Source organism: Palaemon carinicauda, chromosome 1 (genome assembly GCF_036898095.1).
Source record: "Palaemon carinicauda isolate YSFRI2023 chromosome 1, ASM3689809v2, whole genome shotgun sequence".
Taxonomy (NCBI): domain Eukaryota; kingdom Metazoa; phylum Arthropoda; class Malacostraca; order Decapoda; family Palaemonidae; genus Palaemon; species Palaemon carinicauda.
Window position 1 is genome coordinate 125,316,219 of NC_090725.1, and position 26,792 is coordinate 125,343,010.

The 26,792-nt window shown below is 41.6% G+C and overlaps 1 protein-coding gene across 2 annotated transcripts in view; it reads left to right on the plus strand.

The window, feature by feature from the left end:
• Nucleotides 1-26,792, plus strand: part of LOC137651467 (protein dopey-1 homolog) — a 501,407-nt gene that overhangs the window by 258,501 nt on the left and 216,114 nt on the right. For both annotated transcript variants that reach the window (XM_068384695.1, XM_068384701.1), the window contains exons 7-9: nt 1,199-1,501; nt 1,693-3,565; nt 21,522-21,740. In XM_068384695.1, the coding sequence (XP_068240796.1) occupies nt 1,199-1,501; nt 1,693-3,565; nt 21,522-21,740 (2,395 nt within the window). The remainder of the gene's footprint in view (nt 1-1,198; nt 1,502-1,692; nt 3,566-21,521; nt 21,741-26,792) is intronic.

The window sequence follows — 26,792 nt, forward strand, 5'->3', positions numbered from 1 at the left end:
TAAGTAGTTACACTAGAATCAGGAACAAAAGAAGCCATAAACCTCTGGTCTTCTTTTTCAAAAGATATGATTCAGTACTGTATACTAATCCTCCTTTGGATGTAAACAACTCTCCTTCTGTAATTAAAATGTCAGTGTTGAATGCTTATTTAGTAACTATGTTTCAAGAGCTTGACATTTGAATTAAACTGTTGGCAACCAGAGTTTGGCACAACAGGTTTGGGAACTGAATTAATTCTTTTGTTCTTTTTGAGTTCTTTCAAAAGAAATTTTTTGAATTGTCCAAAAAGGAGAAACAAACTTTGCAGCTTTTAAAGAGGTTAACATTATTAACTGATTTAGATGAAACAGGTACGGGCTCTGTAAATGGAATCAAGTAGATCTGTTCTAAAGAAAGAACATTAGCAGAAACAGGCACATTTCTACATAGGAGACCAGCATAGCTTAAGCCCCTAGTAAATTTACTCACATTTTGACTTCCCCAAATCATGCTTATCTTACTCATCATTTTATTTCCCAGATCACTTGCTGTTGCAGAAAATGGTTAAATTAAGTACATATTGGTTTACCATTTCTTACATCATATCAGTTTTGAAATCAGGGCATTCTGGATAATACTTTTCAGTCATTCACAAAGGTTGATTTGGGAAATTTAAGCAGATGGATGCTCTCACTTTTTTATATACATTCCATGGAACTGATGGCTGTATGTATCTATTATTAAAGATTTTCTGTTGTCATTTGCTACAAATGAAGTATTTGTTTTAGAAATTCCAGTCTTACTTTTCATATTTTACTATTTGTCAAGGATTAATTTTCAGTTTGTTTTTTGAAGGATCTGTTATAGGAAGTTGTAAGAAATTTATTCATGGTAACAGCAAATGATATCAAAATTGTATCAATATTTATAAAACATTATTTATCATATCTGTCATTTAAGTTAAATAAGAGTTTTACAGAAAATAGATGTGGTCATGAGTGTTAGGGTCCACCTATATTCATAAATGATGGAGATGAAACATCTTGAAAATCGGCTGCATTTCATCCATATGCTTCTATTCTATGGATGCTGTTGGCCGTTTTATTTAGTATAGAGAATTATTGAAAAGTAAATGTGAGTTCAAGTATGTAGGATGGCATAAAGATTATGGGTTGTTGTTATAGTGATGTTCTAACTAATAATTTCTTCTTTTTGCAGACGTCTTTATGCCTGGCTATTAGGGTCTGAAATCAACTTCTCATTATTGTCCTCTGAACACCCTGTGGTGAAACGTCTTGCTAGCACGATGAGTGACACAAATACAGAAGATGGGTCAGATATAAATGCATACTTTGAAACATTTTCCCGTCCTCTTCTTGTTGAAGGTGTGAAAAGTTGTTTGAAAGCCAGCCAAGGTACTAATCCACCTGATTTGAGGCCTTATAGGCTTATAGTGTCTCTTTTAGATAAGCCAGAAATTGGTCCATTCATATTAGATGATATTTTCCTGGATTTACTGAGGTAAGTGGTCGTGTTCTTTGCATATCTAATAAAAATGAAAGTAGAAGAGAAGATTACTTGAATATGAATACTATTTTATGAAAATCTTTTTGTGTCATTGCATCAGTGTTTTATGATATACTTTTGGGTCCGATATTAAGAAATTTTAGGCTTAGTAGAATAGAAATGTTCATAGTAACTTTTTATTCCAGATGCTTATATCACACCTGCCAGGCACTTCAAGAGCCTAAAGTTTTGGTTGAGTCCCGCTGTAGACGACAAAGTGCCACAGATAGACAAGCCACCTTAGTTCCTCCACGCTCTCCTGATAAGAATATAATTGATGGTAACAAAGGTTTACATGAAGTAACTAAGACTGCTACACTTCTATTCAGTGCTTTGCAGCCTTCTTACCCATGGATATATCTTACAGGATTGTTACGTACTGCTTGTGAGTCTCATGAAACTGTAGATACCAATCATGAAAATCAGTTACCAAAGGTAGAAGAAGTTGGGAGCTCTTGCATGACAGTGATAGAAATCTGCACTTTACTGCAGCATCTGTTGTCTTCTCTGCCTTTAGACACTCAACAGCAAACACAGGTATCCAGGTTACCTGAAGTCCTGAATACCATAACTTCTCTCCTTACTGATTATTTAGTTATTCTAACATCTAATGAACTCTTTGTAGGACTCTCTCTTTGTAAGGCTATTCTCTTGAAGCTCATACCCTCTGTTACACTTCCTCTTGCTGTTGCGGCATCTCGTCCAGATTCTCGTGCCAGTGTTAACACTTTTACTTCCCTTCAACTCCATGCTATGTCGCAAGTTTCATCTTCAACAACTCGTTCTCCAGTAGTTCCTGAATCTCGAGCAAGAGAAAGCCCTCCAAGTGAGAATGGGATTGTTCAAATAGGTATAGAAGCCAATGAAGAAGGTGAAAGTTTAGAGGAAAGCTCAAACTTTGAATCAGATTTAAATGAAGTAGAACAGAAAAACAGTGATAATAAAACTGATACAGAAGCTGAAACCTCATTTATATCAGTTAATTCAAAATCAAAATTGGATTCTTTAAGCTCCAATGAGAGTGATAAAGAAGAACTTTCTAGTACGAAAGTTCCAAAAAAGGAAGTTTCAAAGGAAAATATGTTGTTGAGTGAAATAAATCCAGTGAAAGATATATTTGATCTAGATAATGTGGAATTGTGCAATGATAATGAAGATCAGATGAATGAGATTCCTTCAGATTCAGGAGTAGAAGAAGGAGATTCAACTCCTAAACATCCAAAAGGAGAGAACACATACCTATTTCATGAAGCAAGCGAAGATGAATATGAGAGTGCCCCTCAGAGTCCTAGCCATGAAGGATATTCACCATTACATGCTTATGTAAGAGAGTTTGAAAAGTTCTTTTTACGTTTTATCCAGAATAAAGTTCTCAGTGATGATTCTGCTCTGTGTGACTTTGAAAATTCCTTGTATCATTCAGAAATTTTAGTTGATTCCCAGTCTGAGCTAAAGCAATTGCTAGATGAATGCTTGCACTGTTGTGAAACAAAAAATTCCTCCAAAAATGCATCACCAATAAAATTGCCTGTTAAAAAGAGGCTTCATTGTTTGATACCTTCACGATCACCAAGTTCAATTTCGTCTCATTCATCACTTTCCCTGCATTCAGAGGCTAAGGAGGATTTTGTCGATTTATCAACAATTCTTCAATTGAAACAAGATCTTAGTGAACACCTTGAAGTCTTTAAAGCCTCTTGTAAAATCCTTGTTGATTTGTCATCTCTCCCAACAACTCCTGGTTCAGTTTTGAATAGACCATCAGAACAGCTTCCTCACTGGTTTGTTGGGTTGTTGGCCTGTGTTATATGTGGAAATCAAGCATCTTCTCAGTTCACAATAGCTTCAATTTCAACCCTTCTTGAGCTGGTGATGCTTTCTCAGTCAGACCTCTCTGTCTGGCGAAATGAATGTGGAGCAGGATGTGACAGTGAAATTGGAGTAGTAGCAGTAAATATCACACCTTTACTCCTTCCGTCTCACACTCACATCCTTTTGCACCACACAACAGTATACCAGGTGAGGAAATGTAATTTTTAGTTTTGAAATATTTTATATGATATTTTATTCGGTAAAATTCCCTGTTTTCTATTGTTTGATATGTTTATGATATAGCATTTAGTTAAACTTTAATTGATGAATGCTTAGTGACATAGATTATTGTAGTATTGTATTAAGGTAATGTATTCAGACAAGTTGGGTCAAATTCCCAGACTATTGGGCTATCTATTGAAAGGATTTGTTTTCAAATGAAGTATGTACTCACCTTCAGGTAAATTGATGATTGAGAAGAGGTATAGCTGGGGATGAAGTGACTTTATAAAAGTCATATATTACAGCCACAGCATAGTGTAATGTACCAAATACGTACAGCATAATTAATAGCACTTCAGGAAAAGGGAGTGCTATGCAGACACTATTTCACTAAGAAAGGTCTACAGTATTCACAAAACTGATTTTTCTTCCAACCATTAGTCTGTAGCCTCTGCACCCTAAATTTTGTAAATTCGTGCAATGCATTGACAATACAAGTGTCAGTTTTTGTATTTATTTAAAACCTAATAATTTTGATCGTAAAAATACAATGTCCTTGTTAATGTTATTTGTCTTTAGTATACAGTAGGTTCCCGAATTATGCAGGAATTTGGTCGATCAATGGCCCCACGTAAATGGAAAATCTTATATTTTGAAACACATACCAGGAATAATTCCATTAGGGCCATGGCAAACTGCAACTTGCCTATTCAAAAGTGCTTACTACCCATTTTCAATACTTTTTATGTACTATACTGTTTTTTTCTAATATTACATTGTTCTTATGAATAAATAAGTTTTGATATCTTGAAAAGTTAAAATTACAACCAGGATTGGTGTAAATACTGTATATTTCCTATCATAACACAATCTAAAATTAGGACAAATCTTGATAAGTTCAAGTCATGTCTGTTGTATAAGAAAGCTTGTGAATAGCAAAACTATCACTGTATAGACTAGCTTTTGTTGTATCATTAAAAATCTGAACTTAACAGAATGAAGGCGATTTTACATGATGCGTTTTCTAATCATGCCAAAAAGCACACCATCAAAAACGGAAACCATTGTTTTGTTTATGTTCATCTCTTATCATAACGAAGAAACGAAATCATTTATCCATCTGTGTTTAGGTTAATTTTTGCAGCAACAGCTATCTTACCAAGTATTTATTATTTGATGATTTTGTTATTACTAATGTTGTTTTACTTAATTTTTCTTAGAACTTCAAAATAAATGAAATTAATGCGATTTATATAATGCCTTTCCTAAACACGGTGCCTAAAATAAAAACCTCGTTTTTGTTTACTGAACGCTCCATCGTCGGTCATAATGAACAAAAAATTACATTAAACACAAATGATCAAGATAATAACTAATTATATTAATAGCTTTTAGTAAATATGTTATTACAAACATTTTACTTACCGTATCCTTATAAATTCTTACGTTCGGAGCAAAACAGGAAAACCTTTTTGTTTTCGTTCAACGATAGCAAACTTGCGCCAATGACTGATAATTTACTAGAATTCTAAACTGCTACGAAGGATGATTGTCCATTTCATATCTAAAATACTTGTAACTTCAGTTATAAGTCAGTTTGATAACTTATCAACTTGTACCCACCTCAATTATGGAACCATCTGCAAAAGAGAGAAGAAAGTACTAAACCGGTTTTTAGAGGTATAGAACAATAGGGTTACCGCTACAAAGTTCAATGTGACAGAGATGTGTGAGATTGGAGAAGGTAAGGATAATTTGAGTCATGATTGATTTTTAATAGCAAATACATGACCTAACCCTCTGCTGTAGCATTTTATTACCATCGCGCATACTTAAAAAGCTGCCCAAAATACATTACCATGCCCTAAATGAATGCTATAGCACACCCTGGTTGATCGAGAAATTAATATATTGCCGGCTTCGTCAGTGAGTACAGTATTCAACTGAAACTTTGTGAAGAACGAAGATTTCATTTGTTAGAGTTATATAGGTAAGAAATGCGAGTGAAAGGTAGCCATCAACTGATCTGATTACAGTCAAAAGTAAAACAAAAAGAAGTCAGCAATACTCGATTGTTAAAATACTCACGGAATTTAAAACAAAAGTACATAAATACATAAATGTTTTCTTAAAGCAAAATGAACTATTTAAATAGTAGCAATTTTCTAGAATGCAATATTTCCTGAAAAATAGTGGTTTGCTGACGAAATCGGATGTAGTGTTTTAATGAAAGGGATTTTATAATTTTTTTACTTTATGTATATAATTGACAGTTTCTAAGTAAACATATTTTGGTTTCTTCATCTATATTACTATATTATATAGCAGCACAGCACAGAGAGAGAGAGAGAGAGAGAGAGAGAGAGAGAGAGAGAGAGAGAGAGAGAGAGAGAGAGAGAGAGAGAGAGAGGAGAGAGAGAGAGAGAGAGAGAGAGAGAGAGAGAGAGAGAGAGAGAGAGAGAGAGAGAGAGAGAGAGAGAGAGAGAGAGAGAGAGAGAGAGAGAGAGAGAGAGAGAGAGAGAGAGAGAGAGAGAGGAGAGAGAGAGAGAGAGAGAGAATATATCAGCTGTTGAAATTGAATGCTTGTTTTTTGTTTGTTTCTTGTACCACCTGAAGCGAGGAATTGCTCACCGCAACTAACTATAGTCATGTCACTTTCACTCTTAAACTCAGATTGCCCAATGTGAACTAGGGTTTTATTTATTACACATACAGAGAGAGAGAGAGAGAGAGAGAGAGAGAGAGAGAGAGAGAGAGAGAGAGAGAGAGAGAGAGAGAGAGAGAGAGAGGGGGGGGACTCAACAATCAAACAATCAATTTCTCTGTCTTTGTCTCCTTTTTATAGTATCTATACAAAAGCAAATCTTTGTAAAGCAAATCTATAGTTTAAAATTATTTCTGACTCGTTAACTTTCAAGCTTTTATATATACTCTACTAAACAAAAATAATGCTTTATTATACCATCATTAACAGTACCATTAAAATTATCGAAAGGTTAGAGAAAGATAAAGATTTCTGAGAACGTAACCACAAACCTGTTTACATTTTGTCAGCTAGACTCACAAAGTTAAAAGTTGATTTCATTGTTGATATGGAATTTTTCCTTAAATAACGGATTTTGAGCGAAGCGAAAAATCTATTTTTGGGTGAGATAGCCATGACGTCCTGATGGAAGGTTCCTTCAGTAGCTTCCTAAGGGTATATTTGACTACAGTAGATATTCCCGGAGAATTAAACTAAAGGTTTCACAGAATTCTAACTTCTGGCGTGAGTAGCCATAAGGTTTCCCTTTAGGATATCGTAATATAACAGGGGACGTATGCTTGACACGTCACATAGCTATCTGCTCTCCACATAGCGTTTACGCTTCGAGGGTGAGTGTGGCTAGTATGGGAGGAGCCGTTGCTAAACTTTCCTCCTTCGTTACTGTTACTGTACTTGGCGATGTCAACATCGGCCGCCATAGCTGGCCGCCATCTTGATTGACGTCACATCCGCGCGCCATATCCTCATTCCTTCCGGCGTTTCTGTCAGCCTCCATGATACAATAAGAGAGGGAGGGGCCTGACAGGCCAGAATAGAGAATTAGGGTGGGTCCATCAGGACGTCATGGCTATCTCACCCAAAAATAGATTTTTCGCTTCGCTCAAAATCCGTTTTTTGGGCTCAAGCCATGACGTCCTGATGGAAGTGTACCAGAGAATTAGTGTACTGTATCGTGGATTTTTTCCCTTATTAGTAGTGCCTTCGACTTCGAAACAATATTCCTTTGGTCTGATGACCTTAGAGACCGTGACATCTCCGTTACCTGTCACTACCAAAGGCATATACTATGACATAGCTTCCTGCCCCCCTGGCAGGGAAGTCCTATTTGGACGAAAGGAATATCTTGAAGTAACCTGATGAAGAGAACTCACCTGTAGATGCAGATCTTGGCGATCTCGTAGAAAGATCAGGAAAGTTAAGTACTTGTGTTGGAACAAATATTTCACTTTTCTTTAGGTGAGTATATTTCAGACAGGAGCAATATTATAACATGGATTATAATAATGATTAGAATCATGGGTAATAAAACTCTGTAACAGTAATTTATTTCGTATAGTAGGGCAAAATAAGACGCATATGGTAACAAATTTCCATTTTATTCAATAAAATGAGTTAATATGAAATAAGGTAAATAAATTTCAATAAAATTTTGTTAACAAACATAGACTAAAGACAACATAAGACGTGGGTGTGGAATCTGAAAAGGAAGAACTTGCCATTACACACATAAGTTCCGAGGGAACGATAGGGTCTTTTAAAGTCTTAAATACACTTCATGTCCAAATAAACATGTGGCACACGTGTTCAAGTCTATGTCACTTCACCTTGTGGAAGAACAGTCCGTCGTGTCACTGGGTGGCACTTAAAATCACTATGTTACGCACTAGGGTCAACACAGGCACCCGTTGAGTTAGAGTCCCGAGATAACTCGCTGTTCTACGCAGCACTAGGCAGCAGGCCTTAATACACTACCTGCTGCCACCACGAATCGCTTCAGTTCGTGCCCCTGCTTCACATAGTGTTTGAAAAACACTCTTGAGGATTTCCAGTCTGTGAAGGATCGGAGGCTTTCGAAATCCATTGCTTGAAAGAAATTCAGGGAAGAGGCGACTTTCCTAGGATCATGACCTGTGGGTGTACTGTCAGGATCCGCTCTGCGGATAAAGTAGGTGATCTTCGCCCTTAGTTGTTTAAGTGACAAATCCGATCCCGATGTTTCTCCTTTAAAGAGTTTTCCTCCGCCAAAGTCTGAAGTTCTTCAAAGATAGACCTTTAGACTCTCCACTGGGCATAGAGAGACATCTTCCTTCAGAGGGCAGATTCTCCAGGGACCCCAACTCTTAGTGGGGAGTTCATTCTTAGCGAGAAACGTTGGGTCTGGGAAGAGGGTAAGTTCCCCTGTTTCGGCGAACTGTATCTGGCCCTCTTCTCTAGATAAAGCCACTATTTCACTGACTGGGGCTCCCGAGGCGACAACAAAAAGGAAAATCACTTTTTGAGTCGAGTCTTTCAGAGGGCAAGACTCATTGTCCAGACTAGAGGCAAAATGGAGCACCTTGTCAAGAGACCAGGAGATGGGTCTCGGTAGAGGTGCAGGACGGAGTCTAGCACATGCCTTTGGCAGCTTGTTAAAGATGTCATTGGACAGGTCTATCTGGAAGGCGTAAAGAAATGGTCTTGTCAAGGCCGATTTGCAAGTGGAAATCGTGTTGGCCGCCAGGCCTTGTCCATGAAGATGAATGAAGAAGGACAGACAAAAATCTATGGAGATTTCCATATGGTTTTTTGCCTTGACGAAGGACACCCACTTCTTCCAGGATAACTCATATTGCCTTCTGGTAGACTTTGTTTTGTATTCCTCGAGGAAGTCTAAACTTTTCTTCAAAATTCCAAACCTTTTCTTCACGGCCAGGGAGAGAAAATCGTGAGATGAAGGTCTTGGGTTTTCCTTGATGAAGCGAAGACATTCGACTTCTGAACCTGCTGGGAGAGAACTGAGTCCAGCAGAGGGATCAGCTTGGGCTGTAGCTCCAGGACTAGAGGGAACCAGTTATTCCGGGGCCACTTGGGTGCCACTAGGGCTGCTGTTCCTTTGAAGGTTCTTAGCTTGGTGAGGACTTTCAGCAGAAGGTTGGTAGGAGGGAGCTGGTAAATCTTGGACCATCTGTTCCAGTCCAGGGACATGGCATCCACCGCTTCCGCTCTGGGGTCCTCGTATGGGGCCACGTAATGAGGAAGTTGGTTGTTGTCGCTCGTGGCGAAGAGGTCGATCTGCAGTTCCGGGACTTGATGGGAGATGAAGGAGAATGATCTTGCGTCTAGGGACCATTCCGACTCTATGGGGCTTGTCCTCGATAGAGCGTCCGCCATCACATTGTGGAATCCTTGTAGGTGAACTGCTGAAAGGTGCCATCTCTTCTTGTCCGCTAGGCAGAAGATGGGTAATAGCATTTGGTTGAGTTGGGGCGACCGTGAGCCCTGACGGTTGAGACATCTGACCACAACGTCGCTGTCCAGCGTTAGACGGATGTGGATCGAAGGACGAGGGGATAGTTTCTTCAGAGTAAGAAGAACTGCCATGGCCTCCAAGATGTTGATGTGAAACGTCTTGAATATGGGAGACCATGTTCCTTGAACTTGTCGTTGATGGGAGTGACCTCCCCATCCTTCTAGCGAAGCATCCGTGTGGATGGTGACCAACTGAGGTGGTGGTTGAAGAGGAACTGATCTTTTCAAGTTCTTTGCCTCCGACCATGGCTTTAGGAGCGAGCGAAGCTTGGTTGGTAGAGGTCTCTTGAGATCTCTTGGAGCGATGGATGCATTTCTTCTCCAGACTCCCGATGCATCTTTTAGCTGTGCTCGTAGCACTGGGTCTGTCACTGAGGCGAACTGGAGGGAGCCGAGCACTTGTTCCTGTTGGTGTCTTGAAATCCGTTTGGATTTTAGAAGTCTCTTGACAGATCCCGCTATTTCCTTCCTTTTCTTCAGAGGGATGGAAAGACGGTGTGACTGAAGGTTCCAATGGATTCCCAACCATTGAAGCTTCTGAGCTCGACAGTCGAGACTTTTTGGTGTTGATTTTGAAACCCAGATGTTCCAGGAACTGGGTCACCTTTCTGCAGGCACGCAAGCATTCTTCTGACGATGCCGTCCAAACCAGCCAATTGTCTAGGTAAACCATCACCTGGACGCCTTGAAGGCGTAGCTGTTGGACGATCATGTCTGCGAGCTCGGTGAAGATTCTTGGGGCCACGTTGAGTCAGAAGGGCATGGCCCTGAAGGCGTACTGTCTTCGTTGAAGCTTGAATCCTAGGTAGGAGGAAGCCTGGTGATTCATTGTAATGCCAGGTCTATTGAGACCGTGTAAGCCTTGTGAGGCAGTAGGGCTCTTATATGTTGAAGAGTCAGCATCTTGAATTTGTTGTTCGCTATGAACTTGTTGAGAGGGGACAAGTCCAGAATGACTCTGAGTTTGTCTGAGTCTTTCTTGGGAACACAGAATAGTCTTCCCTGGAACCTTTACCCTCTTGATCACCTTCTTGTTCAAGAGTTCTAGGACATATTCTTCCACGATGGGGGTGGAGTGTTGGAAGAATTGGCGGAAGGTTGGAGGTGGTGTTATCCAGCTCCACCCTAGTCCCTTCTTGACGATGCTGTGGGCCCAAGGATCGAAGGTCCAACAATCCTGGAAGTGGCGGAGTTTTCCTCCCACCGGAAGCATTTCATTGCTTCTGGTTTCCCGAGGGTTTACCACCTCGGCCGCCTGCTCCCTTTCCTCCTCTCCCTCTGGATGGACGTCGAGAGGAGTCCTTGCCGAAGCCTCTACCTTCAGGGGGAAAGGTAGTGGATTGCCTTTCGTAGGCAGGAGTAAAGACTGGTGACTGGGCCACCACCGGCTGAGGGACCAACTGGAAGGTCTGCTGTGGCTGAGCCAGTAGCTGGGGAGTAGCGGGTCCCGGAAACTGTCGTTTGGCCTAACGCTGTTGGGGTCGGGGCTTGTTGGATTTCTTCTTAGGTTGGGAGACGTCATCCTGAGAAGATTTCCTCTTTAGGGACATGCCCCACTTGTTGAGAAGGTTCCTGTTCTCAGTGGCGGCTCGGTCCACAATCTCTTTCACAAGGTCCACTGGAAAGAGATATTTGCCCCAGATGTCGAAGGAAATCAGTTTCCAGGGTTCGTGTTTGACAGTGGCATCCGCAAACACGAATTCTCTACAGGCTCACCGGGCCTTGATGAAGCTGTACAAATCCTTCAGCAAGGTGGCAAGGTGGGTCTTTGCGAGAACCATGTAGAAGCCTGGGACCCGAATGTCCCCGGCCATTGTCTCAAGTTGTATTTGAAGAGACAGAGGCAGCCAACCTCTCTTTTGTGTCTTGCTCCCGAAGCAGAAGGTACTTGGTGAGCTTGGGGAGGTTTTCGTTAAACTGACGTCCGGCGACGTCAGCCTCCAACTTTCTGACCGCGAAAGTTAACTGGATATCCTTCCAGCTTTTGTCATTGGGAGGGAGGGCGAGGGAGAAAAGCCTACATTCCTCCAATGTAGGGCAGGGTTTTCCTTCCTCCACTGCCTTCAACACTGTCAGCAAGGCCTTTTCGTCGAAAGGAAAGACCATGGTTGGAGGAGCAAGAAAGGACAGGTGTTTCTTGCTTAGGGCCGGCACCTTGGAATTGGTGTAGCCCCTGCTCTTGAGGCAGTCTGCCAGAAGAGCTTGAGCCTTGGAGTGGTCAAAGACTATGACCTCCTTAGGTTCGGTCTCCTCCTTGGAGACTGGTTCAGATTTAAGACGGACGTAACAGTCCGGGTAGGCTTCAAAACTAGGCCAGAACTCCACCTCTTCAAGGGGGATGGCGCCTAGTTTATCGTTGATGAAGATTTTTCTGGTCATGATGGGCATGTGTTGTGCATGCCTCCAGGGATTGGTCACTGAGCAGGGGGGAAGATCCTTGACGCTAATCTTCTTCGGCGTCTGCCTTTTCATGCTCATTATCTCCCTCTTAAGGTCCGCATGCCCCTGGCGGAACTTCTCATCCAGGAATGCCACCAATGCTTGGAGGGTATCCTGGGTGCCTACCACTGCAGGTACTGGAGTGGCAAATGTAGAGGGGACTGGTTCCGAAATTGCAACGGAAGTAATGGAGGGTGCACGGGCGATCTCGCCCTTGGAGTCAGGAGTCTCCACTTGATCTTCTTTTTCTGGACCCTCAGCCATCAGGGTCCTTTCGGTATTATCCGACACCTCCGACATTCTCTCCACTTCGTCTATATGACAGTCTTGGAGAGTGTCCGGTTTGACCGTCACTTGGACGCAGGGGATCTCATCCTTGGGAATGACGGCATCCGCAGATGCCTTAGGAAAGAGCAAAGCTCTCATCTTCTCGCTTGGGAGATAAGGCCCCGTGGCGTTCTTTTGGAAACCGCGCACCCACTTGCGCAGTTTCTCTCGGGCGATGTCCCTGGCCTCCGCTGACGGAGGGTTATCGAACGCCTCATCGAGCAGGTTCTTGCATACAGGGCAGGCCAGCGGGTCCCAATATCGAAGATTTCCCTTCGAGATTGAACAGCCGGCGTGGGTTCGGCACGCCAGGTGGCCGTAGAAGTTGGGGCGACGAACGCTGCAGAAGGCGCTCTGATACTTCAGGTACTCCTCCTGTAAAAGAAAGGTAATGAATATTTGGAAGTCAATAAATTATGACCTACAGTAATCTTAGATTAGTATTAAGTTATTAAACTTATAATATAAGATTCCTTTTATGTATAAGCTTAGGATAGATAAGCTAGAAAGGAGGTAGGAAAGACACATACTTGTGCATCCCACCCAGCCTATTGCCGTGACCCCACACCATAACTAATTCCAGGGGCCCGTCATGAGCCCTAGAAGAAGGAAGAAGGTCCATGCTGGATGAGCCAAGCTTAGGCTTCCTCTGAGGAATTAGTTGCAGTGAGAGAGGAGCTGAATTCATTCAGTCTATAAGAAAGGAGGGATAATCTAATCCCCCTTATTCAGGATAGGGCCCGGCAAGAGACTGCGCATGATGCTCAGAATATGCTGGAAAATTTTTACTGTACAACTACACACAATAGTTTTCAGTCTAGGGTATATATATGCCATAGGTGTACTGGCTATTATTCATAGCTGTACAATAATCACCTCTGGCACCGGGCCGGCAGGGGGAAGGAGTTACTGTCCACTGTAAAGCCAAGATTGATGGCGCCGGCAGCGTGGCGGCATGCCGGAAGCTCGTCTGGTGCCGGCAGCGGGGCGGCATGCCGGAAGCTCGTCTGGTGCCGGCAGCGTGGCGGCATGCTGGAAGCTCGTCTGGTGCCGGCAGCGTGGCGGCATGCCGGAAGCTCGGTGCCGGCAGCGTGGCGGCATGCCGGAAGCTCGGTGCCGGCAGCGTGGCGGCATGCCGGAAGCTCGGTGCCGGCAGCGTGGCGGCATGCCGGAAGCTCGTCTGGTTCCGGCAGCGTGGCGGCATGCCGGAAGCTCGTCTGGTGCCGGCAGCGTGGCGGTATGCCGGAAGCTCGTCTGGTGCCGGAAAGTCTCCATCAAGGTGAGAACCTTCCAAGCCATCAATCTATGTGGCAGAGAGGTAGGACGACACCTTAAGGCGATGGCAGATCTCCGGCAGGCCGGCGGCCTTCGGCAGCCGGTAGGGGGCCGGCAACGGTATACCGACACTGACATCATTCAATGAGACAGATAGGATACCGAAAACACTGACGGCTGGCGCCGGCAGAGAGGAGGCGGCAGTGTACCGGCACTGAGAGAGAGAGGGATAGAATAGGAGGAGAGGAAGGGAAGGGTAGTAATCATACTCATCTTAGATTAGTATTAAGTTATTAAACTTATAATATAAGATTCCTTTTATGTATAAGCTTAGGATAGATAAGCTAGAAAGGAGGTAGGAAAGACACATACTTGTGCATCCCACCCAGCCTATTGTGACCCCACATCATAACTAATTCCAGGGGCCCGTCATGAGCCCTAGAAGAAGGAAGAAGGTCCATGCTGGATGAGCCAAGCTTAGGCTTCCTCTGAGGAATTAGTTGCAGTGAGAGAGGAGCAGAATTCATTCAGTATATAAGAAAGGAGGGATAATCTAATCCCCCTTTTTCAGGTTAGGGCCCGGCAAAAGACTGCGCATGATGCTCAGAATATGCTGGAAAATTTTTACTGTACAACTATACACAATAGTTTTCAGTCTAGGGTATATATATGCCATAGGTGTACTGGCTATTATCCATAGCTGTACAATAATCACCTCTGGCACCGGACCGGCAGGGGGAAGGAGTGACTGTCCACTGTAAAGCCAAGATTGATGGCGCCGGCAGCGTGGCGGTATACCGGAAGCTCGTCTGGTGCCGGCAGCGTGGCGGCATGCCGGAAGTTCGTCTGGTGCCGGCAGCGTGGCGGCATGCCGGAATCTCGTCTGGTGCCGGCAACGTGGCGGCATGCCGGAAGCTCGTCTGGTGCCGGCAGCGTGGCGGTATGCCGGAAGCTCGTCTCGTTCCGGCAGCGTGGCGGCATGCCGGAAGCTCGTCTCGTTCCGGCAGCGTGGCGGCATGCCGGAAGCTCGTCTGGTGCCGGCAAGTCTCCATCAAGGTGAGAACCTTCCAAGCCATCAATCTATGTGGCAGAGAGGAAGGACGACACCTTAAGGCGATGGCAGATCTCCGGCAGGCCGGCGGCCCCCGGCAGCCGGTAGGGGGCCGGCAACGGTATACCGACACTGACATCATTCAATGAGACAGATAGGATACCGAAAACACTGACGGCTGGCGCCGGCAGAGAGGAGGCGGCAGTGGACCGGCACTGAGAGAGAGAGGGATAGAATAGGAGGAGAGGAAGGGAAGGGTAGTAATCATACTCATCCCCTTCTTCTTCCGGAAGGAGTGTTCAAATGAAAGGGAGAGGGTGCGACCTTTCATCCGGTGGTAGAGAGCTGGCAGCCGGCTATAGTTGCCGGTGGTGCTCCATGGGAGGACCGAAGAACACTCAAGATGGTGAGGTCCTTCGCCGGCAGACCGACTGTCGTATGCTATCCCATAGTTCGACTATATGCGGGAAGCGTAGCAGTTCGGACTAACCAACAAAAGGACCATGCCGAACCCGCAACCCGCCGGCACGCAGTGGAGTTGTAGGGCGGCAGACAGGGGTGTGATGGCTAGCCAACACAACAGGGATAGAGGGGGGAGGGGAAAGGGTCCTGAGAGGGAGTGTAGGGGGGAGGCGTAGCTCCCACCGGCACTCCCAGGGGTGGGGATTCTGTTCAGGGCTAGCCTGTCTAGGTAGGAAGAGTCCATTCTCCAGCCTAGGGTAAGTTAGCACAGAGTAGGTACAGCACTAGTGTCCTGTCCGAAACTATAATGAAGCAGAATCTCCTGGACTGCCTAACCTAGGCTAGGGGAGCTAGTCTCCTAGACCAGGAAAGACAGGGTTAGGACAAGTCACTAGGCCACAGGGAAGAAGGGTCTTAACCCAACCAAATGTGGACTAGTGGGAAAGGCAGAGCCCTTCCACCTTCACCCACCAGCAGGGTCCAGAAGGAGAGTACATTCTCCTAATGGGGAGCTGGGGGCAAACGACTGGTACTCTGAGGTTCTGTCCCAAACTCAAAGCGCATGTACCATGGCAGGGAGTGGGGAAAGAAAAATCCTAGCCTAACCTTACCTGAATGCAATTCGAGGCAAGGAGGGATAGGATGTAGCCTAGGCTACCTCAGAGGGAGGAGATTACCTTAGATAAGGTAACTGGGGAGGTAAGAAAGTATACAAGAACCCTAGCGTTAGGTTAGGGGCAAGGGAGTCAGCTACCAAGATCACTGAAACCCCTTGTATATTTCCTAGAAGGCAAGAATTTATATGTGCAATCACTGATTCTTATATGTATAAATGCCAATATCTTCATTTCATAAATTAACACTAGGAACACTTATATCATGCAAGAAAGTAAACATGAACACTAGGCTATCAAGCCTAGGAGCTAGGCTAGCAATCTAGCAAGGCATTCGGCTACCTGCGTTCGCCGAAAAGGAATACTGTCAGCATAATATAACTAATTCCTAGCAATGAAGACTAAATAACTAATGTTGATATTAGTTACAAGACCGGGAAGGTTGTTCTGGCTAACTAAATAAAGCATGCGAGTCGAACAACAGCGTCGCAACATGACGCCTCCGGTCGGGGCACAGCTCCGCCACAAAACACAGGATTTTAAGATAAAAAAGCGTTACTTTACGGCTGGAGCTTATTTATACAATACAAGAATATGGTACTCAACTTTCCAGAAGAAGGCGAGGCTGAAGATCGCGACATTGCGAAAATACTTAGCGAACACTGGGAAAAAACACCTAGTCAGAAATGCTATGTAGTAAGGAATGAGGATATGGCGCGCGGATGTGACATCAATCAAGATGGCGGCCAGCTATGGCGGCCGAATGTTGACATCGCCAAGTACAGTAACAGTAACGAAGGAGGAGAGTTTAGCAACGGCTCCTCCCATACTTGCCACACTCCCCCTCGAAGCGTAAACGCTATGTGGGGTGCAGATAGCTATGTGGCTTGTCAAGCATACGTCCCGTTATATTACGATATCCTAAAGGGAAACCTTATGGGTACTCGTGCCAGAAGTTAGAATTCTGTGAAACCTTTAGTTTAATTCTCTGGGAATATCTATTGTAGTCAAATATACCCTTAGGAAGCTACTGAAGGAACCTTCCATCAGGACGTCATGGCTTGCGCCCAAAAAGGCTATTTATTATGAAATAGTTAATAAAATGTAAGATAAATAATGTTTGATTACATTTGTTATCAGGCACCGTACCTAGGACTACCAATATACTTTAAAAGACAATAGATTTGATATGTTTTGTGGTACTTCACTCGCAGGCTGTGATCAGCTTCGCAGATACAGAAAATTTATTTCTTGAAACTAGCAACTGCATAAATGGGGAATAGTACAATTTGAACACTCATAATTCGGGACTGTACTGTAGTTTTATTAGAGATGAAAACCTTTTTTATCTTGTTGTCAATAAGTCAACACTTTGTTCTAACGCAACATACAAAACCCTCGTCCTAATTAGGTAGATTGATTCAGTGGGAGTTGTAGATGGTTGTTGAAACTTGGATAATGAGCAGTTTTCCAGCTGGATAAGGGAGCAAGCAGGGCACCCCATCCCCATTCCTAGCTGTAGTAGCTTCACTTTTGATTTGGCCTCTGTCGAGTATGCATGTACTGCTAGCGACTTACCAAGTGTTTTAATTTCAATTTTCTATTGCAGGAAGTACCGTATTTCCCATGTCATAAAATGCTATAAGTGGTGAGATGCACCCATAAATTAACAAAGTAGTTTTTGGAAAAAAAGACTGAGTATTTTAAAAGATATCTTAGCAGCAATTCCTAGTCAGCAAATCTAGTGTGGTTTTTGTCTGGCACAATAACTTTTCATATTTTGGGTGTATTATGAAATTTTCAAGTTAATATTAATTAGTTGCACGTCGATTATCCAAATTTTATTATATAGGCCTATTCGTATAAGAAACCACTAAACTAGTCGAAGTTACCGCTACAGCTACATGTTTAGTGTTTGGTGTTTCGAGTGTTGTTTACATGAAAGCAGTGTTGCCAAATGTTCTTAATCAAATTTTGGTAAAGAAGTAAAATTCTAGTAATATTTTCCAAATTCATTATAGACTACACCTTTTCAGACAAAAATAGTTATTTATCAAAGAGGTCTCAAAAAATTCTTCTAGCTCGAATAATTTTGCCACTGTATATGTGACTCTAGGTATAGTTATTTTTCTGCCTTGAACACTGCATTCAACTAACAGTGAGATGTTTTTTCCATGGTCGTATTCAGAAACTGTCTGTTATATTATTTTGGAACTCGGTCTATAAAGTCGTTATCAAAATATTGCTTTATGACAAAATATCAATAAAATATAAGAAAATTAATGAATACTGCATAATGAAGATGGATGTGGCAGAGATGAGAATGTTGAGATGGATGTGTGGGGTGACAAGAAGAGATAAGACACGGAATGAGGTAATTAGGGGTACCACAGGAGTTAGAAAACTATCAGATAAGATCCAAGAAAGTAGACTGAGGTGGTATGGTCATTTCATGAGAAGAGATGATCAGTATATTGGGAGGAGAGGGATGGAAATGGAGATACAGGGAACGAGAAGGAGAGGGAGACCAAAGCGAAGGTGTGGACTGTATCAAGGATGACTTTCGATGTAAGGGATTAACCAGTGATGAGGTGTGGGACAGAGGTAGTTAGAGAAAGCTGACCAGAAACATCGACCCAACGTAGACGTGGGAAAAGATGTAGACAAAGGAGAAGAAAAAGAAGACTGCGTAAACAACTAATGTGTCATAGCATCGTCTGCTAGGAGACCACTAGTTAGCATGTTTGCTTGTAGAAGGTGGTTGGCGAGTTAACAGCTGATTACCAAACAAACAAATAACGTGCTACTGTACTTCCTTAAAAGAAATGCAATATAAAAGTAAATTAATTCATTACATATGAATGATATTTGTAGGTTTTTATGTCATTAGATGAGTTTGAGTGTTGTCAATCTCCCTTCTACAACTTTTTCTTAGTTTGAAGGTGCAGGGGGATTTTTGGGGTAATTTTTCAAGAAAAAATGTGCCTCTTACGACACAGGAAATACGGTAAGTGCATTGTTGCACTTGGAAGTATGGAAGTAAGATAAGATGTTCATACTTGGTAGGGGAAGGATGACTGGTACAACTTGTTTATGAGTAAACCGGCTGTATATCCACACTCCCACTGAGCATCTTATAGAGGGTATGATTGTTCACATTTATCTCCATGCGTCAAGTGTAGGTTGTGGCATCCTGTGCAGTGCCAGGCATACACCCTGAAGGGATAGAAGTGAGCTAAGCCTTCACCGGGGTCTGTCTTGGTAACACCCAAGGAGACACCGAAGAAGTCTTTTGGTACTTCGGCCTCGTCAGGGGGTGCGACTGCTTCCTCCACCCCCTGTGCATATGCCCCTGACTCAGTCCCCGCGGAGTATGTGTCAAGTTGTGTATGTGTGGTATCCCAGTGTTTGTTGGACCCGTTCAGAAGCTGGAAGCTCTTCGCCTGTTACCGTGCAGACTGCTGATAATGAGTTTTGGTGTTCTTTAGGCCTTTCAGGTAGGCCTTCCATAACTTTTTGAGGGAGCTGGTAGCTAAAGCTACTTATCACCCTGTTCTCTTAGTACCAGTGTCCTCTGTGTTCCCGATGACAACTGTCGTGAAAGCTTTGGTGGTGCCCCCAGTGTGAGGGACTGGGAAGGCCAGTAAAGGGGCTTCTGAGCTTCCATGCCGGTGTAAATGGTACTGGCTCTGGGAGATGTTTTCCCTGGTGTTGGGTGTCAGAAGGTCTACAAGGCCAAAGAGCATGTTGCCCCTGTGCCCAGGGTTTTCCTGATCTGGCCCCTGTGTATCCCACCCCTTCCCCTTTGCTTGTCACCCAGACCCTTATGCCTGGGATCTGATCGCTCTGTGTCTGTGATTGTGTCCCAGTGTCGTGGCTCCTGGTTTCTTTCCCTGGTGAGCATCATTGTTGCTGGTAGCTCAGACCTCGACCCCTCTGCTTGCAGAGCCAGGAAGAGGAAGAAGTCCTGGTTGCCCCAGCTGCCCAGGTAGCTGCGGTAACCGGCTGAGACAGTGTACAGCTCTGTATACTTTCTGCTCTCAGGTTGAGGGAAGAGCTTCGGTAACCTCCATCTCTCTTCATTCCAGGACTTTGGACACCTACTCCTCCCTCTTCAAACAAGTTTTTACTTGACTTGGTTGACAGGATGGCACCATTCAAGGCCGTATGTGGGTGTGCGTCCAATGGAAGACCAAGAATGGGGAACAGAGGGACCTTTCCTCGTGCTATGGGGTACTGGGCAGTGGCTGAACCCCCGCTGCGATCCACAGAGGAAGAAGTACTTAGTACTTTTCCTTTCTCTGCTTAGATTCATGCCAGGAATTCTCATCCTATGGACCTGCTGGTGTAGTCACACCACTGATGCACAAGGTGTAAGGAACCTGAACTCTCACCACATGCAGGGTCCGAGTTTAGGAATCCCAGGATAAGTTTCCAGCCAGTTGGAACAGGAACTTCCTCCCACTTAAGGATGAGTCTCCTACGTAAAGGATGAAGGTTTGCACTAGAGCAAATGACAAATTTGTAGGTATTGTAATTTGTATTTTTCCTAACCTGAGTACTTTACTCATACTTTTCTGCCATCACCAACCCCCTAGAAAGTCCCAGCTACAATCCAAGTGACAACTTACTGAGCAAACATTTTGGCTGAACTTCGCCTTTTCTACTTTATGACTACCAACTACTTGTTTATACCTCGTTAAAAAAATTTAACTCCTTGTATTTCAGCTTCATTGTTATCTCTCCTGTGTAAAAGACTCAGGTTTGTATAGTTAGAAAAAATGCAAATTATTTATAATGTTGTCCTATTTCTCATGTCTTAAAGCATTATACAGTGATATAATTTGTTAAGTTGATACCATGTAGTTAGGAGTGAGAGAATAGTATACATTATATGATAACTATGATACAAGAATATTGCTAAAGGTAATACAAGATAAAACTTTTTATTACCACAAATGGTTATTGAGTTTTTCATTCCTGCTGATGAACAGTGAGGTGATTCAATTAAATGTGCAATTTATACAAGCCATTGCCAAGTATACATCTAGCTAATTTGGATCTTTCAAGAAGAAATTTGAGACCTTTGTGCTGTTTGCTGGCTGCCAGATGTTAATGTCAACTTAATGAGTCATGTGAACATTCTTATAAGAACACAGGCAAGAAATTGTGATGACATTGAGATGATGGATTGATGATTAAATCAAACACATGCTGTGTAATTAGCCTTTTATTCTTCCAATAGAAAATAAATTTTCACAGTCTTGAGGCAAGTAAGAAAAGGACTAAATTTCAACTAAGTTATGAAAGCTAGGAAAATAAACCAATAAAAACTTAGCGACTTGTTGAGTTCTTGACTTCAGAAAGAATGGTCATGATAGTCTTGGATAGGGGAAGCTGGTTCACTCATGTTTCTATCACATCAGCTCATCTTACTACAGGGAACGAAGGGCTTTTGTGCTTATTAGGGAAAAAAGTCTTTTTATTGTAGTGATAGTCAAGTCTCATCTTTCTTAGAAGGAATAGCACATAGCACATGAATTTCAGGTAAGTATGGAAATAGTTTTATTTAGGAAATTGTTACTTAGTCTTCTGTTGGTTCATTTATAATCATTTGACAAAACAGTAATTTGTTTGTACAGTACTTGTACAGTAATTAGTCTCTAAGGATTGATGTGCGAGTTATCTCTTTTTTGAGTTATTTCTTCTCTCTTTTAGCACATGGCTTTGCAGCTTTGGGATTATTTGGACTCCTCCAATTGTCAGCTCCACGTCTCAAGTACTGAACTGCTGTTGCAATTACATAACCTAACATTGCCAAGCAGTCATAGTGCAACTCTTACTTCTGCTCCTCCGCAGCCGCCCATTTCCATCGTGGAGCGACAGATGCTTATGAAGTTAACATCTACTGTAATTTCAGATAGAACTGCAGAAAAGGTATGAAATATGTAGTGTTTTACTTTTATATGGTTTTATTGGGTACTATGGACTATTGTGACATGGTTGATAGATTTAATTTAATTTATGGTGCTGCTACTCTTACTTTTTCAATTTCACAGTGCTTTCTCAGGATCCAAGATCTGTCTAATACAGCACTGCTCATTTTATTTGTTGTAGCTTTATCATAAAACATTTATTTGTATTTTACCTGATTTTTTTTTTTTACAAATTTAAAGTTGCTGATTAGCCTTTATTCTAACTTTATATTTTAGTTATATTCCCTTAATCTTTCTTTGTAATTTTTACAGCAGGAACTGAAAAAATTATTATGGTGTTTCTTAATATTGTTATATGAAAAATGGTTTAGAATGAAAATATTTGTACAGTATGTACAAGCCTTTTCAAGCCATTCATTGCCGTAAAGGATCTATGCTTTTGTTCAAAGTGATTGTTGAATAACCGCTATTATTGAGGGAAGGCACATTTCACTCACTGTTGTGACAGAAGTTAGTAAATTCATCGTAGAGGTAATCAAATCTTAGTAAACATACAAACACCCATTTTGGAAATAGCAGTGCAATGTGGCTTTACTGAAAGATATTCCTCAGTAGATGTTAAATGTAGTGTGAATAGTTGTGAAATGCAGTGCCAATACTCATCCCTTTTGTGTCCGTAGATGTGGCTTACCAGGCCAATCTTGGACTTGCATACCTTGCCATATGACTGATATGTCAGATGAAGATTTGGGTTTGCTAGCAACTCTTTTATACCATATCACTGCTGCCTTTTGTATATGGTATACAAACTATGACTTGTGTATTGACCTCTCATATATTTTATTAAATTATCTAGATGACTTTAGCTTTAGAGTTTTGGATGATGTACAATATATACAAAACACCATTCATATATTGTTACCAATACCAGTAAAGTCCACCAATGCAAAGGCAAAGCAGACTAGCAAAAATTAAAGTACTCAATGAAATAATAATTGCCAAAGAATTTTGAATTGTTAATCAAGTGTTAATTTACTGACTGACACTATATATTGCTTGGATAAACTATAATTTAATTAGAAATACAGTGGATTGATTTGTTGATGACCAGTTCCTAATTGGCAATTAGAGCTCAGATATTTATATCAAACTGCAAGTAAAGAGGAACATTCACTTGATTTCATTGATATTGTTCAAGAGAAAGTGAAATACAGGTAAAACACAGATTTTCTGGCACTTTTGGCTCCAGAGCCTTGCTAGATTATCTGTTTTGTCAGACCCTCTGATATCGCCTAAATAATAATCCATTAACACACCCCTAAGCCGTTAACAACCGAAACATTCTTTCTGTTTATTTTAGAGTGGTTACAATGTATAATAATTTATCAGAAATCTGTTTTGTTATGTTATTTTATTCTAAATAATAGTACAGTATAACACTTTGAATTTTTGTGTAAAATAGCATTATACTCATTGTGAAGTGATTATGTAATTTCACAGCAATTGCATGATAGATAGCCGTTAAAAGATATAAAACTACTCGTCAGAAATGGAGCTTTCATTATACAGTGATGCCTCTTGATACGAAAGCATCTGCATACAAAAAATTGATGCTGCGAAGCGAGATTCAAAGATTTTTCTGACTCTCATTGCAAAAAATGTTTCATGCTATGAAACAAGGTACGGTGCGAGAGTTTGGCCACTGCCAAGACTAATTTTAGAATTTGTGCGCCGCCAGCCGTAAACTTGCCACCATCCTCCCGTGCTCCCATTGGTTATCTCCCTATTCTGATGCTTGTTACTGCCATATGATCTGGCTCTCATATTGGTCAGCATCTATCCCGTCATGCATCTACGCATCGGTGCCCCTCAATCATTTAGTTTTGACAGCACTATCATTCACATTGAATTCGTGTTGGGGATTTTGCTTTCGTGCCTTTAGTTACTGAACTGTATCGTGTTGCGTTATTCAAGTCGTACGTTATTAGCTATGGATTCCAAGAAAGTTGATGATGGTCAGGGAAAGAAGAGGATGCTTTCTATGGAGATGAAGCTTGAGATAATTAAGAAGTATGAGGCTGTCATGCGGTTAAGTATGATTGCTAAGGAATATGGCCGAAATCCGTCGATGATAGGAGCCATCCTCAACCCCTTCACTCCTTTGATGTCAATACACGTCAAAACATGCCTGGTAATACACGCGGCGACGTTGGGATACCGTCATCTTCATTACTATTATCCTTATAATTATTATTATTATAATCATTATTATAATAGCTTTTATAAGCCACAAAAGAGTGTAGCACATGGCTGGATATCACTTAAGTTCACACTCGTGGAAATTTCAGTAAAGAATCTCCTCTCCCTAATATTAGCCCCTCCCCCTCCTGTCTTCTGCCAACCAACAAAGTTTTTGGGATTTTACCCTCTATTTCTGAATATATAGGAGCTATTTTAGACATTTTATGTTATCATGAAATAATCACACCACTCTCTCTAGCCAATAGTGGCATTCATTACCTTAGGTATTACTCAACCCTCCCTAGACACCCCCAATAGGGAGACTGTCATCCTACCACCAATCAAAGTAATCACGATTCTTGTTTTATTCATGATTATATAAGGTAAATTTTAGTGTATTTACATCCACCCTCATCACCAACTCTAAAATACTTGCAATTCCAGTCCTTATTCATGATAATGTAAGATCTATTTTATTGTTTTTCTATGTTGCCACAGTGTTCATAATCACAGAGAAAATATCCCTGCCCTCGAGAATAAATCTCACCCACAAGACGAATGCTTACTATTATTAGTAAAGGAAATAGTTGACAAAAGATGAGATTTATCTTTTTTTCTTATTTTCTTTTTTATTAATTATCATTTCTACAATATATCATCATCTTCATGTTTTATATATTTCATATTAGTATTGTTCATTGTTTTCATGAGTAAAAGTTAGCCTATTGTGATTACTGAATTTCCATTTATTGTCATTCTACCCTCTATATGCAGTATTTATTATGTTCTTGCATGCGCAGTCTACAGTATGCCCAGGCTCGTGAAATACCCAAAACAGGGATGATCCAGTTCACAGTCACAGTCCTGCGCAAGGTGGAGTCACAAACGAACGAACAAACCTTATGTTTAATTACCTAAATCTATATTACCTCTCTCTCTCTCTCCTTCTCTCTCTCTCTTTCTCTCTCTCTCTCTCTCTCTCTCTCTCTCTCTCTCTCTCTCTCTCTCTCATATATACTGTATATATATATATATATATATATATATATATATATATATTGTATATTATAAATTTATATATATGTATGTAGTTATATATGTTTATACAGTATGTATATATATATATATATATATATATATATATATATATATATATATATAGGCTATATATATGTATATATATATACAGTATATATATATATATATATATATACAGTGGAACCTCTACATACGAATTTAATCCGTTCCAGAACCAACTTCGGATGTAGAAATTGTTCGGATGTCGAAACGAATTTTCCCATAAGAATACATTGAAATAGGATTAATCCGTGGTTGAGCTCAAAAACCTATGATAACTTCTTAATAAACTACTACACATAATTTTCCCATGAGAATAATGAACACTAAATTAGATAATAGACATGTAAATAAGAAGAATAGACATGTAAATAAGAAGAATTAGCAAAAAAATGATAAATAAGAAACGTGTTTTTAGCGTCACTTTACCTTAGAAACTCCAGCGCAGGTGTTGTTCGTCTTTGCTACGCAGAGAGGAGAGATGAGACGGACGGACGGCGAGGAGGTAGAGAGGTTAACTACGATAAACGTAACACTACCGTAACTTATTCTAACTTCCACTAAGTGAACTTTAACATAACTTAGCTTATTTTTTTTTTATTTTTATATTTTATATTTTTTTTTTTACATTTTCTTTTTTTCTCTTTGATGATTACGTAATTTTAATCACTATCACTTACATTTAAAATTGACTGAATTTCTTTTGCTTCACTCTTTTCCGTTTTCTGTGTTTCACTTTCTTCTGCTTCACTCTTTGCCGTTTTCTTCGGTTCACTTACATCCTCTTCATCGCGAGTTCGCTTCGCAGTTTTTTTAAAGAAAGCATCGATAGATAATTGCTTGGTACGGCTTTTCAGAATGTTTCGAAAGTGAGTTAGGCAAACATCATCGAATTGAGAAACTACGCCACAAACCTGCAATTTCTTTGGATGGTATTTGTCGATGAAGTCGACCACGTCTTGATATTTTCCTAACACCTCTTTTATTTGCGCTGAACCTAACACATGTTCTACCTCCTCGCTCTCTTCCTCGTCATCACTCATGTGCTCCGACATAGCATGGAGTTCCTTGAGCTCATCCGTCGTCAGTTCGTCGTGATGTTCGGCGACGAGTTCCGTAACGTCATCTGCGTCTACCTCCAGACCCATGGACTTGCCAAGGGAGACGATTTCCTCTACGGCTTCCGCTGCACCGACCAAGGGATCAGGTTCGGGGTCAAAACCCTCGAAATCTCGGGGAGAAACTGCATCAGGCCACAGCTTCTTCCATGCAGAATTGAGGATCCGTCGAGTTAATCCCACCCAAGCCTGATCTATGATCTTCAAGCAGTGCACGATGTTGAAGTGGCCCCTCCAAAATTCACGCAAAGTTAAGTTGGTGCTTTGCGTGACATTAAAGCACTGCTTGAATAAGGGCTTGGTGTACAGCTTCTTAAAATTAGAGATGACTTGCTGGTCCATGGGCTGGAGGATAGAGGTGGTATTTGGTGGAAGATACAGCACCTTTGTGAACTTGAATTCATCGAAGATATCATCTTCAAGTCCGGGGGGGTGAGCGGGTGCATTGTCAAGGCATAGCAGGCACTTTAAAGGCAATTTCTGTTCATGAAGATACTTCTTCACAGAAGGGCCAAAAACTTGGTTTACCCATTGCACAAAGAATTGCCTAGTGACCCAGGCCTTCGAGTTGGATCGCCAGAAAACATGAAGCTGATCCTTATCGACGTTGTGTGCTT